The 17414-nt window shown below is 40.8% G+C and overlaps 1 protein-coding gene across 1 annotated transcript; it reads right to left on the bottom strand.

The window, feature by feature from the left end:
* Nucleotides 1-1615: 1615 nt before the first annotated feature.
* Nucleotides 1616-17042, bottom strand: LOC109478010. Its single transcript, XM_019779461.1, has 8 exons — nt 16727-17042; nt 7005-8070; nt 6590-6708; nt 4008-6045; nt 3090-3837; nt 2649-2706; nt 2124-2233; nt 1616-1858 (listed from the first exon to the last, which is right to left on the bottom strand). Exons 1-8 carry the CDS (start codon nt 17040-17042, stop codon nt 1616-1618), a joined length of 4698 nt encoding a protein of 1565 aa, XP_019635020.1.
* Between the last annotated feature and the right edge of the window lie 372 nt (nt 17043-17414).

Here is a 17414-nt window from a genome sequence, read left to right as displayed (position 1 = left end):
GGCAGGGCTTCGTGGAAAGGAGGACACCCCCCATGCCACCAGAGCTTCAGTTAGCGAAGCCCTGTTCCTTTCAAAAGCTGTTTCACTAGAACAGCTTTCAAGCAGAAGAGTTCTTATGTTGGTTGGGAGAGTGTCCAGAAAAGCTGGGAGCCAGTCCTCTCTGTTCAACTGTGGTGCACCATTGAACATTGCTTCCACCACAAACCTTGCCAGGTGAGCAGCTGGGAAACAGTTGTAGTGCACAAACATGTAGAGGGTAAACCTCCCTATTGCCAGCCAGAATTCGTAGGTAGCTGGCTCCAAGTCAGGGCTCTGACGAGGGATACCATTCTCAAGGTATCTCTCTGACAACCATCTCCAAACCAACACAAAGAGCTCCCTGCTAGGCCCCCCACAATCTACCGAAGACTCTCCCATGAACTGTACATCAAGTCTACAGGCTGCTGCTGAAGGTATCTGTAGGTACAGGTTGACGATCTCCTGAGCTCCATTACCTCTCTGGATTCTTACCGAAATCGAACCTTGTCCAACATGCATCTGTAGACGTACACGCTCTGCCTCAAGAGAGCTGAAAAACAATTTCAATGGACACTAAGTATTACAACATAACTGTACAACAAAGAAGGTAATAGTCAATTGTAACTTGACCATGGTCATTATGAGAGAGAGAGGATGACTGTTGATACTTGCATGATACTTGATACTGTTGCAATGGAAGCAGTGACAGTAAAATACTTTATGTCAGATATTTTGTTATATTCTGTAATAGTAACAGTTACTGTTATTTTTTTACAAAAGACCTAAGGCTAAAGGTTTATCTGTGTTGGATGCTCAGCACTCTTCACTTTCCAGACATTTGACATGAGGACTGAGTCTTCAGAAGCTGAATAGAATGGAATAACAAAAAAGAATCATGAGATTCAATACTTACACTGTGTCAAGAGGTGGGAAAGAACTCTGCTGCATGTGTGGATTCCTCCTCAGCCTGTGTTCTGGGTTTAGGCCAGCAGGCGCCACTGGAAAAGGAAATACAATATATTTCTTTATTATATAAAATTGAAAAGAAGGATTTAATCTGGTACACATAACTTACAGACCAAACAGAGAAGCTTTGAGACAGCATCTTTCATCCCATTGTTTTTCTATTTTAGGTCTTACAAGAGTGCAAACTACAGGTTGAAAGAAGAAGTGTTACACAATTTAAATAAGAATTTATTTATCTTATTTATTTAAAAAAGAATTATGATAAATGACTCAAATACCACACAATATCAAAAGAGACTGGCAATAATACAAATAAATAATAGACTGAGGGCGTACACTATATTAAATGACAAAACCTTTGGTGGACTTCAGAAACTTCTGAAAGAAATACAAAATTACCCACCATGTGCTGCCATGCGCTGGTTGCCACATGCACCACCCTGACTGCTTTCTAGGTCCATGTACTAAATACACAACAAACAAACTCAAATAAATCATAATTTTAAAATTGAAGTAGTGAAATTATAGAACCAAATATGTTGAAGCAAACAAACTAGACAAGCACTGAAGTCTAGGCCATAATTTATAATAACTTGATCATGATTGTACCGAACGTATTTGATTTAATACATCATACAAAATTCTGATTTACAAAATTATAGATGATAAAATGACTCACAAATTCCAACTCCATTCCAGTTGGTGTGGATGTGATCCTCCAGGCCCAATGGTTCCCTTCTGATGCGGCCACAGCCTGGACGATAGTTCCCATCCCAATCCTGGCATCACGTGGCACAAAGGGCAGGCTCTCAGGAGGGCGTCTGGGCACATAGTACCGGAAGGTGAAGCTGGAATCCAGGACGTGCTCAAACACCTGAGCGTATGGAAAGTTTTTAAAAATAATAAACTGAGTAAAAATAAAATTCTTATGTATTTTTTGCTCCAAAAGGTTCAATATACAATACAATGTACATGTAAACATAGCTTTGTACATAGAGATGTTGCCAACTTCATCATTGGTTACACCTAATCCAATAATACAAAAAGATTCCTAAATTTTATTTGGCCTAGAATTCCTTCATCTTTGGAATGGTACTGACTTTAACTGTTCTATAGAATTTAATAGTCAAACATCATACTTCTCTGGTCAGGCCAGGCCTGGAGGCAATGTCCCAAAGAAACTGGTGTGGCTGGCCTTGTTCTGTAGCAATCAGCTGTTCAGATGCAGGGCTGAACACAAGCACAGAACCTGAAAATTGGATAGAGTTAAACAAATTACATAGTGCCTTACCCCTATATATACAATGGCAGTCCCTAAAGATGCTCTTTAATCAGCAGTTAACATTTTGTTTCACAACTGACAGTACAATAATTTCTTGTTGTTGTAATATACTGTCTCCACAATAATACATAGTCTGTTTATTTAGAGTTTTCCTTTCACTTGACAAAATAAAATCTGACATGTACAATCCTACATGTACTACACCAATGAAAAAGTCACTTCTATCAGACAACAAACCTATGTGTACATTTTCATATAATGCCACTGAGGTTTCTTTTACTTACACCAGGTCCTACCAAGTATAATCTACCAACTGAAATTCCAATTTTTTGCCAGAATTTACAATTTATCTTTATTACAATATCTAATAAAATTGACTTACCCATTGCCTGTTCTTGGCCTAGCTGACCAGCAGATGGTAACATCGGGAACTCTTGATTCTAGAATTGAAACAAGAACACAAGTTTCATCATCAGAAATGAAGAATTGAACAAAATGCATAAAATTGTTTAGACTTTCTTTAACTCAAAAATCTAGAGGATCAAAATAGATCTAAGAGTACTTCATACCTCAAGCACAATAAGTCCTGGTGGTCCAGAGCATGACAGGTTCTCCATAGCCTGCTGAAAAAGTCAAATAGATGCCATTGGATAAATGACAAATTGAACTAGAAAGTTTTGTTACACAACAAGGATACATTATCATGCACTGTTTAATCTTACAGTCAATGAATTTGAATTTCAAAAGAAGCTTATAAAATTACAAAGTACATTGTAATATATTAATTTTGTGGTTTCAAGTCAATTACTGTCATTTTACATACCTGAATGTCTGGTTCTGGCAAACGCAGAATCTGGCACAAAATCCTTGTTGCAGGTTGTACCAGAGGACAAGGTACAGCGAGTCTTGCATAGTTGGGCCCCGGGGGAGGAATACTGGCCAGAGCACTAGGCAAACCCGAAGCTGTACGTGATCGAGGAGGAGAGAGGATGCCACCGACTGCTCCCTCAAGCTGGTCATCTGAAGAGTGGCTGTCGATCGCCTCTTCCTGAAACCACAATGCGGAGGCAGCCGCCTCTGACTGGGTTTCATCTCTCATCTTCTGTTCTTCTTCTTCTGAAGTTGTATGTGATGGAGGAGAGAAGATGCCACCGACTGCTCCCTCAAGCTCTGAACCATCGGTACTTCTTGCCAATGCTGCGAGTGAACTGGACAAGGACTGTGTATCCTGGTCATCTGGAGAGTGGCTTTCGACTGCCTCTTCTTGAAGCTGCAATGCCGAGACAGCCTCCTCTAACTGGGTTTGGGATCCAATTGTTGGCCTTTCTCCTTCACCTTCATCTCTCATCCTTTCTTCTTCTTCTTCTTGACCTTCTGGGGACTCATCTTGCTCATCTTGGGCACTGGAAGTTGTATCATCAGTGTATTCACTTGGTGATTCAAGGCAAGTCTCCTTTGTATCTTCATCTGTCTTGGACGTGTCTCTTCGACCTCTCACTTTGTTGTGAGCAGCTTGGAACACTGGATGGAGATTTCTTTCGTTGAACTTGTTGTAATGCTGAGCCATAAACCTGCAGAAACAGTAAAAAAAGTCACTTTTTATTAAACAAGAGTAATCAGACGATAACATCCAGTTCATTATGGTACATGTATTTTCAGTTCAATGTATACTCAATCTGATAATTAGTAATGGAATTACAATATAGAGACTGTTTTGTTTTGTATTAATATGTAAACTAACCTTTGGGCTTCTTCCTGGAGGATCCATGCAGTTTGTTCTTCCTTCAGCAGGAACAGGTAATGTTCCGGGCTGGTGTGAGTGTTGCGCATGAATTCAAGAGCCGCTGCAAGTCCCAACGGGCGGCCATTAAATGCATCAGCTATGCCTTGCAAGTCATTAACCTGGTAATGTGCTTCCTCCAGAACCGTTTGAAAGAACCTTACTCCTTCCCACGTTTGAAAACCACCTTCTAAGTTGCATGGCCAAGGGGTTTCGTCTGGAAGCTGGAGCTCTTCTTGATGTGCGAGAATCAGCACCCTGGACTGGATCCTCTCTCTCAGCAAGGTCGGAGTTAGAGTCAGGAGGGTTCCATCTTCAAGGTCATCCACGATCCGCAGGACTGGAGTCCCCCGGTTCTGTAGGGCCCGGTCTAGACACTCGTCTACTTTAGTGATGTCTTCTTCATCTGTCACTTGAGCATTCAGTGCTTCAAGGAGCTTCCTCATGCTTGCCAGGAGAGTCTGACTGTTCTGTCCATCCAGGGCCCAAACCACAGCTGTGGGGTGGTGAAGAAGGAACTGCTTGGCTATCCACCGTGCGATCTGGGTCTTGCCTGACCCAGCAACTTCGCACACGAGAATGATGTGCTGAGTTACAGCCTCTACAGCCCTACGGACAATGTTAGCATCATGTGTTGGGAAAAAGTTGTTCACTGGGTCTGGAACATTTGTAATTGGTCTTAGAATGTCACTGACTTGAGACGCAGTAATCAGAGCTGCAATGTCGTCAAGGCTTTGATCTCTAAGTGCTGCACAGAATGCCAGGAGTGCCTCTTGGCCTTTAGCTGGAAGTATGCAGAGTAGGCTTGTGGCTTTGTCTTCATCTTCGTCTTCATCTTCAACAATTCCTCTGCACTCATCCTCTGTCAGCACGTTTGCATTTCTCAAGTACTCGCAGGCAAGGTCTGGCTTTATGCGCCTTGCAATTTCTGTACGGCGACGTCGTACCAGATCCCATCCGCTACCGATCGACAATGCCCTGCTCACGTTTTGTACTTCACGACACGGGATGCTTGTCCTACCACTACTGTGACAGCTGGGTGTAGTTTGATCCTGTGCGGCAGCCTGCGATGGGTTTGGAGAGCATCTTCCACCAACTGCACCTTCAGCTTCAATCCCCCCTTCAATGCAGGCTGTAGGCAATGGACCTTTAAGCTGGGTTGAGTTGTCAATGTTCTCTGCAGCCATGTCTTGTTGTTGTGCCATAATGTTTGGATCCGGAGCATCTCTTTCTGATGGTGGTGTGGTCAGTGGAACCTCTTCAGAACTTGTACTGTCCATTTCGGAGGTAGGTGCATGCTTACGAGAGCACTGCTTGACTTGAGATGCAGTTGCTAATGATGACTGTAAAGAAGGAGCATTTGCTGTCATTGTACAATGACTTGATCCAAAACTTTGGGCTTCCGTGGAAGCTCCATAGCTGCCACGCCTGGGTTCCTCCACTGGCAGAGCTGCTGCATATTCTGAAACTTTGCCGTGCTCACTTTCAGCTGAGGTTTCATGTGACAGGTTTTCAAGACTGCCACCCACCCGTTCTTGGACAGTGTCTGCATGTTCTGTACTTCGGGTAGCAACATGAGTTGTCTGTATCCCATCTATGTCAGGGGGAACCACAGCTCTCTCGAGGACAGGGATGGGGATGTTGCTTGCAGAAGTTGGCTCTTCTTGACTCAGTTGACGACATGGCGGCACTTCTTGACATTGGGCTGACGTCGGGCCTGTGCTAGGTGTTATGTTGATTTCCCTTGCTGTGCCATCAGATGTCTTGTCGTTGTCTTCACACTCAGCCAAAGTAGTTTCATGTTTTTCTTCTTCATGCCTATCCTTGCTGTTCCCAAGCTTGGGAATGGTGCTGTCTCCTCTGCTGACTGGCTGATCGTTAGGTGCTTGAGGGTGCAGAGTGTCCACATCGACTTCTGGATTGCTCTGTGTGTGTGAAGAAGGGTTGGACTTCTCCTTTGCTGAGGATGCTGGCAGTACATAGCCATATGAGTGGAATCCTGAAAATGATGGTTGGACAAAAACTATCAGTTAGGTTTGATGTTTTGGTAGATTATCGTACCAACTCTCACATGATCATCTGATATTTTGCTGAATAGTGTGCCAAACTTAGTGTAATTACAAAATGTTACAACTATAAAATCACTAGTTGTGGGTATACCGATAGTAGTCACATAGTCTCAAAAATGCCAAATTAACTATTACAACTTTATCCTCAGAAATATAAAACTATCTACAATTAAAAATTTGTTATTATTCGTCATTGAATATAGGCATTAGCCACATTACAGTATCACTGAACTTGCAATCAAATTGTTAAGTGTGCTGAGGTCTTAGGTCTTATATTCGGAAAACTTTGAAATGCAGCAAGACCGAATGTTCTGTCCATCTCAGGCATACAGTGTCTGTTATCATCATGATGGTCATACTGTCTTATTAATTATAATCATTAACAATTCACTTGTTTGTTGACAATAACATGTCCCAGAATTGTTATGTTGTAAGTTACTAACATTGGGATTTAAACTCTTAATTGGCACATACCATCTGAACTTTTCTTGCTTGTGGACTCCCAGCATGTAGATGACAGCTTGGACATAGCTGACCTCAGCTGCATGCTTTCTTCAGCAGGGTCAAACTTCTCATAATGTGGCAGCATCCACCTAAAACAGAAGTTCAAGTGGGCATGTGAAGTCACACTAAGACTGGAGTATTTTAACTTGTGGTTCAAGAAAAAGAAATATTAAAATCACAAATAAGATGTATTGTTTTTATGAGTACTTTTTTTACCTGAAATAAATAAATAAATAAATAAATAAATAAGAAAGAAAGAAAGAAAGAAAGAAAGAAAGAAAGAAAGAAAGAAAAAGAAAGAAAAAGAAAGAAAGAAAGAAAGAAAGAAAGAAAGAAAGAAGACAACATCAGCATTAACAAAAATTAAGAAAAAAAACTAACTAACCGCTTCATTTCTTCCTGTATATCCATGACAGTATTTCCTTCCTTCAGCTGTGCTACAAAGTTTTCCAGGCTGGTGTGGCTGATTTTCATGAATTGAAGAGCTGAAGCCCAAGTCAGGGGGAGATGATTGAAGGCCTCATTCAGGGCCTCCAGAAATGCATGTTGGTACTCTTCTTTTGGCTTGTCCTCTTTATTTGGCTTGTTCTCTTGGTTTGGCTTGTACTTTTTTGGCTTGTTTGCTTCAAAGAACATTTCCACTTCCTCAGTGCTGAATCCACTGACTGAGATGTGAAGAACATCAGCCTCAGCTGGAAGCTGGAGCTCTTCTTGAGGTGTGGGAATCATCACTCTAGACTGGATCCTCTCTCTCAGCAAGGTCGGAGTCAGGAGGGTTCCATCTTCAAGGTCATCCACGATCAGCAGGACTGGAGTCCCCCGGTTCTGTAGGGCTTGGTCTAGACACTTGTCTACTTCAGTGATGTCTTCTTCATCTGTCACCTCAGCATTCAGTGCTTCAAGGAGCTTTCTCATGCTTGCCAGGAGAGTCTGCCTGTTCTGTCCATCTAGGGCCCAAACCACAGCTGTGGGGTGGTGATGACGGAACTTCTTGGCTATCCTCCGTGTGATCTGGGTTTTCCCAGACTTGGGGATGCCACCCACAACGATGGTGGATGGGTTATTCGAATTCTGAAGAGCCTGCTCCACGTTTGTGGCATCAGTTGTTTCTAGAAAGTACTCAACTGGCTCTGGAACATTTGTCACTGGTTTCAAAGTATCACCCACTGATGCCCGATTAAGGAAAGATACAATGTCCTCAAGGCCCTGGGCATGCAACACCCTACAAAGGGCAAGGAAGGCACTTTGTCCTTTAGTGGTGGGGAGTACACTCAGCAGACTCATGGCCCTTTCGAATGGCTCTTTTTCTTCTTGGATGATATCTGCTACTTCTTCTGTCAGGATATGGGACTTAGTGAGATCATCACAGGCTTTCTTTGGGTCCAGGTGTTTGGCTATATACTCCTTGATCTTTGATCGAACATGGATCCACTTCTTATCTTCATCTGTTCCTGCAGGGTTTAGAATAAAAATCTCTTCAAAATGTTGTAATTTTAACTACCATCATCAGAAACAAACACAGACGGATAGACAGACAAGCCAAGCCAAAAAGTTAACATAATGATGCTTGTCTTTTATTGGCTCTATTCACATTCATGTAGACGTTGGGGTTTTTAAGAACACTTGTTACTAAAAAGTGATGTATGAGGTTTCCAGAATATTTTCTAGTGAAAAGTACCCTATGGCTATGACCCAGTTCATGGTTAAAAATGTGTTTCAGTTTAATTCGAAAAGAGAAAATAATTATTTGGGAACATGAATCTCGGTTCTGTTGTGCTTTATTTTGAGCCACCTTGTGAGATGGTCTGAAGCACTTTATAATGATTTGCATTTGTCAAATTGTAATTATGAACGCATGTGTCCGGGTTGACGACATACACCCCGGTATGTGGGATCGGCCATATTTCATGGCTTTTTGTACCGTGGGAAATTCTACTTGAATCGTACAATCTTGATAATTTTTATTATCAAGTTCTAATTATCGGTCAACAGAGGAAACGGGAGGTCTGATAATGACTTGGGGAAATCAGGAGATCCAGAGGAAACTGGATGGCATGGATTGGAACCTACCCTAGGCGTGCGGGCGAGTGGTAGCCCAACAGGGGCATTGGGGCAGTGGTGGGATAGTGGGAAGGCATGAGTCGGGGACGGCCGACCACATGCCTGTACGTGCGTAAACTCGCTGCCTTACGAGTCAAGTTCCCAGGAAGTGTAAAAAGAACTTGACACTGGTATACATATGAAACACAACTCAATTCGAGGCGTGAAACTGTTTGTTTCCAGTGGAGGTTCAAGTTTTGAATCGCAGACGCAAAATGTATTCCATATCAATTCAGTTCATGGCCATACCGAAACACATTTCCAATCATGAACGGGGCCTATGAGGGTTTTGAGAACAATTGTTACAAAGATGGGGTATTGGCAACTACATGTACATGGGGGTATTGAAAGTTGATACAGGTCCCGCCATATGTGCCCCGCCGCATAGAACTGTGAACAGGCATGTTCTACATAAACAGTCTTTTAATACCACAAACATTGTTTAACTTACTAGTTACTAGCACATTAGCACAAGTTACTGTCTAAGCATCAAAAAGTCCATCGATCACATTCACCAATGTAAATGTTTTAGCAAAATATTATCAATATTCAACTAACATGTAAATATTATTGCCTTTCCCATGGTGAAACAATGCCTTTACCTGACACTGCTGGTACCCAATGTTATTTTTGGCCGAATGCCAAAGTTATATTTGCTTGTTTGGTAGCCCACACAAAGAAGCTGGCTTCCAAGAAGCCACTGTGTAATATGCCCACTAGTTTTGAAGCCACCATTTGAACCTCTTTTAAACAATTTAGCCATAAGCAAATATCTAGAAGGCAACAAAAAAGGAGCAAGTATGAAAAACTTAAGGCTTAAAATACCTTTAGTAGAGTTTGATTACAACATTGAAGTTTAATCGTGATGTGAAAATCTGTCATGGAATAGATTTGTACAATTATATGTTATATGTTAATCATGCAATCATTGCAAAAAAAAGCTTAAAAATCTATTGATCTCCAGTAATTCCTGAACAACAATGAACATACATTGTACTAATAATATGTTTGAATTTAGTGTCAAAATTTAGAATATTAGACATTAGTCACATGCCATATTGTCCATCCTTTTTATTTTCATGCTACATGTACTAAGTTAAACATGTCTTGCAATTGGTCTCTTGGCAAGAACTTGCAATGAACTTTCAATTGATATATTATTTGCATGTTACTTTATATTAGGTACACTAAAATACATTTTCCTTACCTTGGTTAGGATCAGCTCCCTCCAGGAGTTGTACGATGTCTTCATACAGGCATGTTCCTTGTTCTCGGACCTCCCTCAGGGACTGTATGAAAGCTTCAAAGGCAGATGACGAACGTCTAGCAAGGATAAACAGCAGCCGTTCGGTCCGTTTTTCATCGGTGGCCTCGTTGTTGATTCTATCCACATCATCGTCAGTCAAAACGCCCTTTTCTTTAAGACTGCCGGCGATGTGTTGCGTACGAATGGTGCCCTTAAGCCGGCAGTGGTTCTTCCGTAGCTTTTCCTTGTGTGTTTCCTCCATTTTTTTCTGCAATTTAAATACATGTTTTTACAAACTTGAAGACATAAAATGTCATATATGATCATGTCTGAGCTTTTCATACCCTTGCTGATGTATGCCAGAAAAAGATCTGTTCTTAACGATATGCCACTAAGCTCAAAATACCTGACTGCATTATGCAGCAAAAGGTACAATTGGAGTGTACAGGTAATAGGTGTACTATCATCTATGGCCACCATTTTGTTTGTTTAGTTTACCACAGTGACCGCAACAGTGGCTTAAAAAAAATCTTTTGACCATTATTTTAAGCCATCCATCAACAATCATACCTGAATCATATCCTCTAGTCAATGTGAGTTCAGTTCCACATGAAATCTTAACTTAACATAGGAATTAAAACAGAAATTTTCCAATCTTTATCCTAGCATTCACAACTCTAAATGTAAGTGCTAAATAATGGTGTAACATACAGCTTCCAATAACAAGTGATATGGGACTGACCTGTGAAATTCACCAGTCCTTTCTCACCAATTCTACAAAACAGGAAGATTTTATGATTATTAAGATGTTATTGCAAGGGTATTTGTCTTCAAAACAATGTCAAAAGCCAAAAAAAAGGTGAGACAAAAGAAGCACCTTGCAGTGCATACCTGCCTGAATTTGTGCTGCGCCACAACTCACGAGACTGAGTGATCTCGTGATGGGCACGTGACAGTTCCCATGAATCCTTGCCTTGCACGCGCGGCTATTTTTGAACCCCGAGTTTTCTCCGCCATTGTTGAATACCAAAGTGCAGCATAACATGGGGTGACCTTTGTATGTTTGCACCAAAATACTGAAAGTGAAACTAACTCTGGATCCCCTGCCTGTTTATTTGGAAGGTGATATCACTGCTAATTGTGCATACGGAGATACCTTTGAAATTCACCAACAGTGGCGTTCAAGTTTAAAGCTAAGCGAAATTCTTAACATAAGAACTTGCATTCAAAACATGAAAAAGAAATTCAAACACGTCTTAATACGTGGATTGTCTATTCACTCATTTGGTCAACAATTGCTATACAGGTGACTTTAGTGTGTCGTGTGCACTCTGCCCTGGGGGCGCTATTTACTTAGTCAATGGCTCAGAAGGAAGTATAGACCCCCACAAAGCCAAGAGCAATACAACACCTGTAGTTACCTGTTGCTAGTGTGCAGTGTAGCATGTCACGGCAAGCAAAGCAATTGGACAGAAGAAAATGACTCCATTGTTGGATGGCCTTGACTGCAACATTATGCTGTGACTCATAGACAAAACTTTAGGGAAGGGGCTAAAATACAATTTAAACAGACCGATCAAAAAATGAGACTTTAACAACTACAGTAACTATTAAATATAGTTATCAAAACAGTTTTATGAATTTCGAAAATGTCAACTTCAGCCATGTTTCTTGGCTGAATACAGTAGATGTGAATCGGTTTGTGCGCTGGTTGTGAGCTGACACGCGGCGCGAGCGGTGTGGGTTCGATTCCCGGGGGTCAGAGTCAACCTTCGAGTTACTCCTTTCTCTGTGTTAAACATGTAAAGGGAGGGAATAATATCCTCCCTGCCTCTTTTCGTCCTGTCGTCTTGTTTATTGCAAGTTTTACTTTAAAATGTCTCACAACTTCAAACCTTGGAAATAGGTTGGTGAAGTCTTTATCCTACTGCAGTTGAAAGCTTTGTTTTATGCATCAAAGTGTGGACTGCTTGCCTAGTATGTGAAACTGATACCTTTTTGTGTCTCCATCACAAACTTTATTGTGTACAAACAAATGAATGGTGGCAAGGTGGCCTTGTGGTTAAGGAAATGACTCAGAATCCAAAGGTTCTGGGTTCAAATCTCTGGCAAACCCATGGAAGTGCTGTGCTTTTGGGAAAAACCTATTTCCTCATTTGACTCAAGTGACCTGGCTTTGGATAAGGATGTTACACCAATCCTTCCACAAAATTTTAAGAAATACATCTATCATGGGGAGGGCATATCTCCTGGTAGTGGTAGAATGCTGCCTGGTGATAAAGTTGGCAATTCGGGATCATTATGACAGTCACCACATCTAGACATTATCTGTTAGATAACTGATGACAAATTAGGCAAGTGTCAGTAGAAGACCAAACATTCTCTTTTTTCCAGGCAATGATTTAATGTAAAGCTGTAAAGCTGATCTATTTCCAGTGCTAACATGTAGCCATATGGCCCATATAATCCAAATCTGGCCATTGCAAAGGGATCATCCTTACCAAGAAAACAGTAAAACATTGTGCACTTATCATCATCAAGTCTTGTACAATAATTTAATTTACATGTTCCAATCTTTATGAAATATCTGTGCATCCAGACTCTAAACTGACAGAATGACAACTGATCTACAGGCAATAGCAGGGTAGGCAAGTGAACATCTGTTCATGGAGTCTGCTCCCAGTTCCACATTCATGCAAAATTTAAACTATATCATGCTATGCACTGTATCTAGTACACACAACAAGCTTTAGGTCCTCAAACCCATGATTGACAAAAGTAATAATCTAATATTTAAGTCCGAAAACTGCAGCGTATTATGATTAAGGTTACCGTATCACTTCACCAACAAAACCTACCTTTCTGGTAAACACACTACCACATTGTAGCACTATCATATGCACATGGTAGCAGCTAAGTTGTACATGTACATCCATGAGAAGATGAACTCTAATGACCATGGGATATGTCTTACTTGTTTTTCATCATGGCACCTTAATTGATGCAAAGGCAAAACTGCCCTACTTGGTAAATATGCTAAAATTTTCTTTTCAAATCCTATAAGATCTGTTAGCGTAGGAGAAATACAACAGTTACTGTACACTTACTGCACTGTACATAATATATAATATATATATATATAGTCACTGCTACTTGCATACCGAATATAATTAATATATACAATTACATGTACATGTACAATGCAGATCAATGCCTCTTCCAGAACAATCTACAACATTTAAATGTTATTATTATCAGGATCCTGATTATCATAAAAGAGCAGTTGATGCTTCATGTAACATGATCCTTATTATCATAAAAGAGCAGTTGATGCTTCATGTAACATGATCCTTATTATCATAAAAGAGCAGTTGATGCTTCATGTAACATGATCCTTATTATCATAAAAGAGCAGTTGATGCTTCATGTAACATGATCCTGATTATCATAAAAGAGTGGTTGATGCTTCATGTATCAGTCAGTATCCTTGTCACTCTTCTCCCCACACTATACATGCATGTTCACCTCTACAGAATACCTTCCTCCTGCAGGGTTCTGTGAAACGTGAAAAGGAATACAATGTATGTTGAATAACATTATGATATTAATAATAACTAGAAAGGCCAATATTTGCTTTGAAGCAAATACAGCGATGGGTTTACCACATTTTACCACATGGCAGGGAAAGAATGAGAAACACAAGGGAAAACAATGATTTACATTGATATAACATACAACTAAAACAACAGTTGGATAGCTATTCCCTACTTTATTGGTTAGGATTTTTAATTGCATAATGCAAACTGTTGATTTTCAAAATAAAATAAAAAACGTTCATGCCCCGCATTCCAATGCTGGAGCAGAAAAGCTTGAAATACCTACCAAAACACTTGAATACAGACATACTGTCAGTATGGAAATGCTCTGTGCAGGTGTTAATCAAGTTAAATCCCAACAGCCAATCAGCAAGAAATGCTCTGAGCAGGTGGAAATGCTCTGTGCAGGTGTTAATCAAGTTAAATCCCAACAGCCAATCAGCAAGAAGTATAGAGGAAAGCTGCATGCCTATTGGTTGATGCCCTGCATTCCATTGTGATGACTCATGCCCAGACGTGGTAAACACGGCACACTAACACAGTAATACATTTGCTATAACACAGCCAAAAAACTCAAATAAAACCATTCTAAAAGCCTGTATCACAATAATTTAAAAAACGCCTAGGGGTATTTGCCCACTGTACCTCCATACCAAATTTCAGGACCTTTGGCCCTAAAATGAAGAAGCTGAATCCATTTAAAAAATGGCAGGAGAAGAAGAAGAAGGAGGAGAAGGAGGAGAAGAAACATCAGAAAAAGCAATATGGGTTCACCACCACTTCGTGGTGTGGTGAACCCATAATAACATAACACATATGAACTGTAGATTCTATCCGCCTAATAGGACAACTAGACACTGAGAACTCCACAACATGTGATACTAGAGCTCTTCTTGACTTGTGAGAATCATCACTCTAGACTGGATCCTCTCTCTCAGAAAGGTCGGAGTCAGGAGGGTTCCATCTTCAAGGTCATGCACAATCAGCAGGACTCGAGTCCCCCGGTTCTGTAGGGCTTGGTCTAGACGCTCGTCTACTTTAGTGACGTCTTCTTCATCTGTCACTTGAGCATTCAGTGCTTCAAGGAGCTTCCTCTTGCTTGCCAGGAGAGTCTGACTGTTCTGTCCATCCAGGGCCCAAACCAGAGCTGTGGGGTGGTGATCACGGAACTGCTTGGCTTTCCACCGTGTTATCTGGGTTTTTCCAGATTTGGGGATGCCAGACACTACGATGTTGGATGGGTTATTCGAATTCCCAAGAGCCTGCTCCACTTTTGTGGCATCATTTGTTTTCAGAAAGTGCTTAACTGGCTCTGCAACATTTGTCACTGGTTTCAAAGTATCACCCACTGATGCCTGAATAAGGAAAGATACAATGTCGTTCCGGCCCTGGGCATGCAACACCCTACAAAGGGCAAAGAAGGCACTTTGTCCTTTAGTGGATAGTACGCAAAGAAGACTTTTGGCCTTTTCAAATCGGGTTTTCTCTTCTTGGATGATGTTTGATTCTTCTTCTGTCAGGATATAGGACTTAGTGAGATCATCACAGGCTTTCTTTGGGTCCAGGTGTTTGGCTATATACTCTTTGATCTGTGATTGAACATGAGTCCACTTGTCTTCATCTGTTCCTGCAGGGTTTAGAATAAAAATCTCTTCAAAATGTTGTAATTTTAACTACCATCATCAGAAACAAACACAGACAGATAGACAGACAAGCCAAGCCAAAAAGTTAACATAATGATGCTTGTCTTTTATTGGCTCTATTCACATTCATGTAGACACTGGGGTTTTTAAGAACACTTGTTACTAAAAAGTGATGTATGAGGTTTCCAGAATATTTTCTAGTGAAAAGTACCCTATGGCTATGGCCCAGTTCATGACTCAAAATGTGTTTCAGTTTGATTCAAAACAAGAAATTATTTGGGAACGCTCCATCTCGGTTCCGTTGCGCTTTATTTTGAGCTACCTCGCGAGGTGGTCTGAAGCACTTTATAATGATTTGCATTCGTCAAATTGTAATCATGAACGCACGAAAGTGAATCATTCCGGGTTGACGTCATACACCCGGGTATGTGGGATCGGCCATATTTCATGGCTTTTTGTACCGTGGGAAATTCTACTTGAATCGTACAATATTCATAATTTTTATTATCGAGTTCTAATTATCGGTCAACAAAGAAAACAGGAGTCCTGATATTGACTTGGGGAAATCAGGAGATCCAGAGGAAACTGGATGGTGTGGATTGGAACCTACCCTAGGCGTGCGGGCGAGTGGTAGCCCAACGGGGGCATTGGGGCAGTGGTGGGATAGTGGGAAGGCATGAGTCGGGGACGGCCGACCACATGCCTGCACGTGCGTAAACTCGCTGCCTTACAACTTCAAGTCTAGTTCCCAGGAAGTGTAAAAAGAAATTGTGGTATACATATGAAACACAAGACTTAGTCAATTCGAGGCATGAAACTGTTTGTTTGCAGCAGGGCCGGGTTCAAGTTTTGAATCGCAGACGCAAAATGTATTCCATATTATCAATTCAGTTCGTGGCCAAACTGAAACACATTTCCAATCATGAACGGGGCCTATGAGGGTTTTGAGAACAATTGTTACAAAGAAGCACTGTATGGGGTATTGGCAACTACAAGGGGGTATTGAAAGTTAATACTGGTCACGCCATATAGAAGTAAACAGGCATGTTTGTCATGGACAGTCATGAGCAGTCTTAAATATCACAAACATTGAAGCTACTGTCTAAGCATCAAAAAGTCCATCGATCACATTCACCAATGTTAATGTTTTAGCAAAATATTATCAATATTCAACTAACATGTAAATATTATTGCCTTTCCCATGGTGAAATAATGCCTTTACCTGGCACTGCTGGTACCCAATGTTATTTTTGGCCCAATGCCAAAGTTTTATTTGCTTCTGTTTGGTAGCCCACACAAAGAACAGGTGGCATAGGTGGCTTCCAAGAAGCCACAATCTGTTACGCCCGCAATAGAGTAGCCACATGCCATATTGTTATCCACTGTCCATCCTTTTATTTTCATCAGAATGTACTAACATGTCTTGCAATTAGTCCCTGGGCAAGAACTTGCAATGAACTTTCAATTGATATATTATTTGCATGTACTTTACATTAGGTACACTAAAATACATTTTCCTTACCTTGGTCAGGATCAGCTCCCTCCAGGAGTTGTACGATGTCTTCATACAGGCATGTTCCATGTTCTTGGACCTCCTTCAGGGACTGTATGAAAGCTTCAAAGGCATATGACAAACGTTTCTTACTAAGAATCTTAGCAAGGATAAACAGCAGCCGTTCGGTCCGTTTTTCATCGGTGGCCTCGTCGTAGATTTTATCCACAGCATCGTCAGTCAAAACACCCTTTTCTTTAAGACTGCCGGTGATGTGGTGTGCACGAATGGTGCCCTTAAGTCGACAGTGGTGCTTCCGTAGCTTTTCCTTGTGTGTTTCCGCCATTTTTTTCTGCAATTAAAATACATGCTTTTACAAACTTGAAGACATAAAATGTCATATATGATCATTCAATTCAAGATTCAAGATGGATTTATTGGTTCTTCGCAGTTAAAAACAACTGAATTGTAAACCAATTTACAAAACATTAGTATATTAAAAACTACAGGTTTGCAATCAATATAGGCGTACGATTAACAAACCAATAAAAATACATGTTCCATACATTATAAATTTCCTGGACAACATTTGATACAGAAACAGTGTACTACATATTAGAAAAACAACAGTCAGGGGTTCAGTCCATAGTTATTGAGGAGCTGGACCATAAACGGTATGGGCGAGTTCTTATATCTATTTGTTCTTGCTCTCGGACAG

The sequence above is a fragment of the Branchiostoma belcheri genome, unplaced genomic scaffold (assembly GCF_001625305.1).
Source record: "Branchiostoma belcheri isolate BF01 breed outbred unplaced genomic scaffold, Haploidv18h27 scaffold42, whole genome shotgun sequence".
NCBI classification, from domain to species: domain Eukaryota; kingdom Metazoa; phylum Chordata; class Leptocardii; order Amphioxiformes; family Branchiostomatidae; genus Branchiostoma; species Branchiostoma belcheri.
The sequence above is the reverse complement of the archived record's forward strand: the minus strand, read 5'-3'. Positions and strand labels throughout refer to the sequence as shown.

Excerpts from the sequence above, each read along its gene's own strand:
- LOC109478010 (XM_019779461.1), bottom strand. The coding sequence starts at position 17,042 with ATGGCGGAAACACACAAGGAAAAGCTACGGAAGCACCACTGTCGACTT. Across the intron at positions 6,046-6,589 it reads AAGCAAGAAAAGTTCAGATG|GATTCCACTCATATGGCTAT; the intron begins GTATGTGCCAAT and ends CATCATTTTCAG. Across the intron at positions 2,707-3,089 it reads TGCCAGAACCAGACATTCAG|AATCAAGAGTTCCCGATGTT; the intron begins GTATGTAAAATG and ends TTTCAATTCTAG.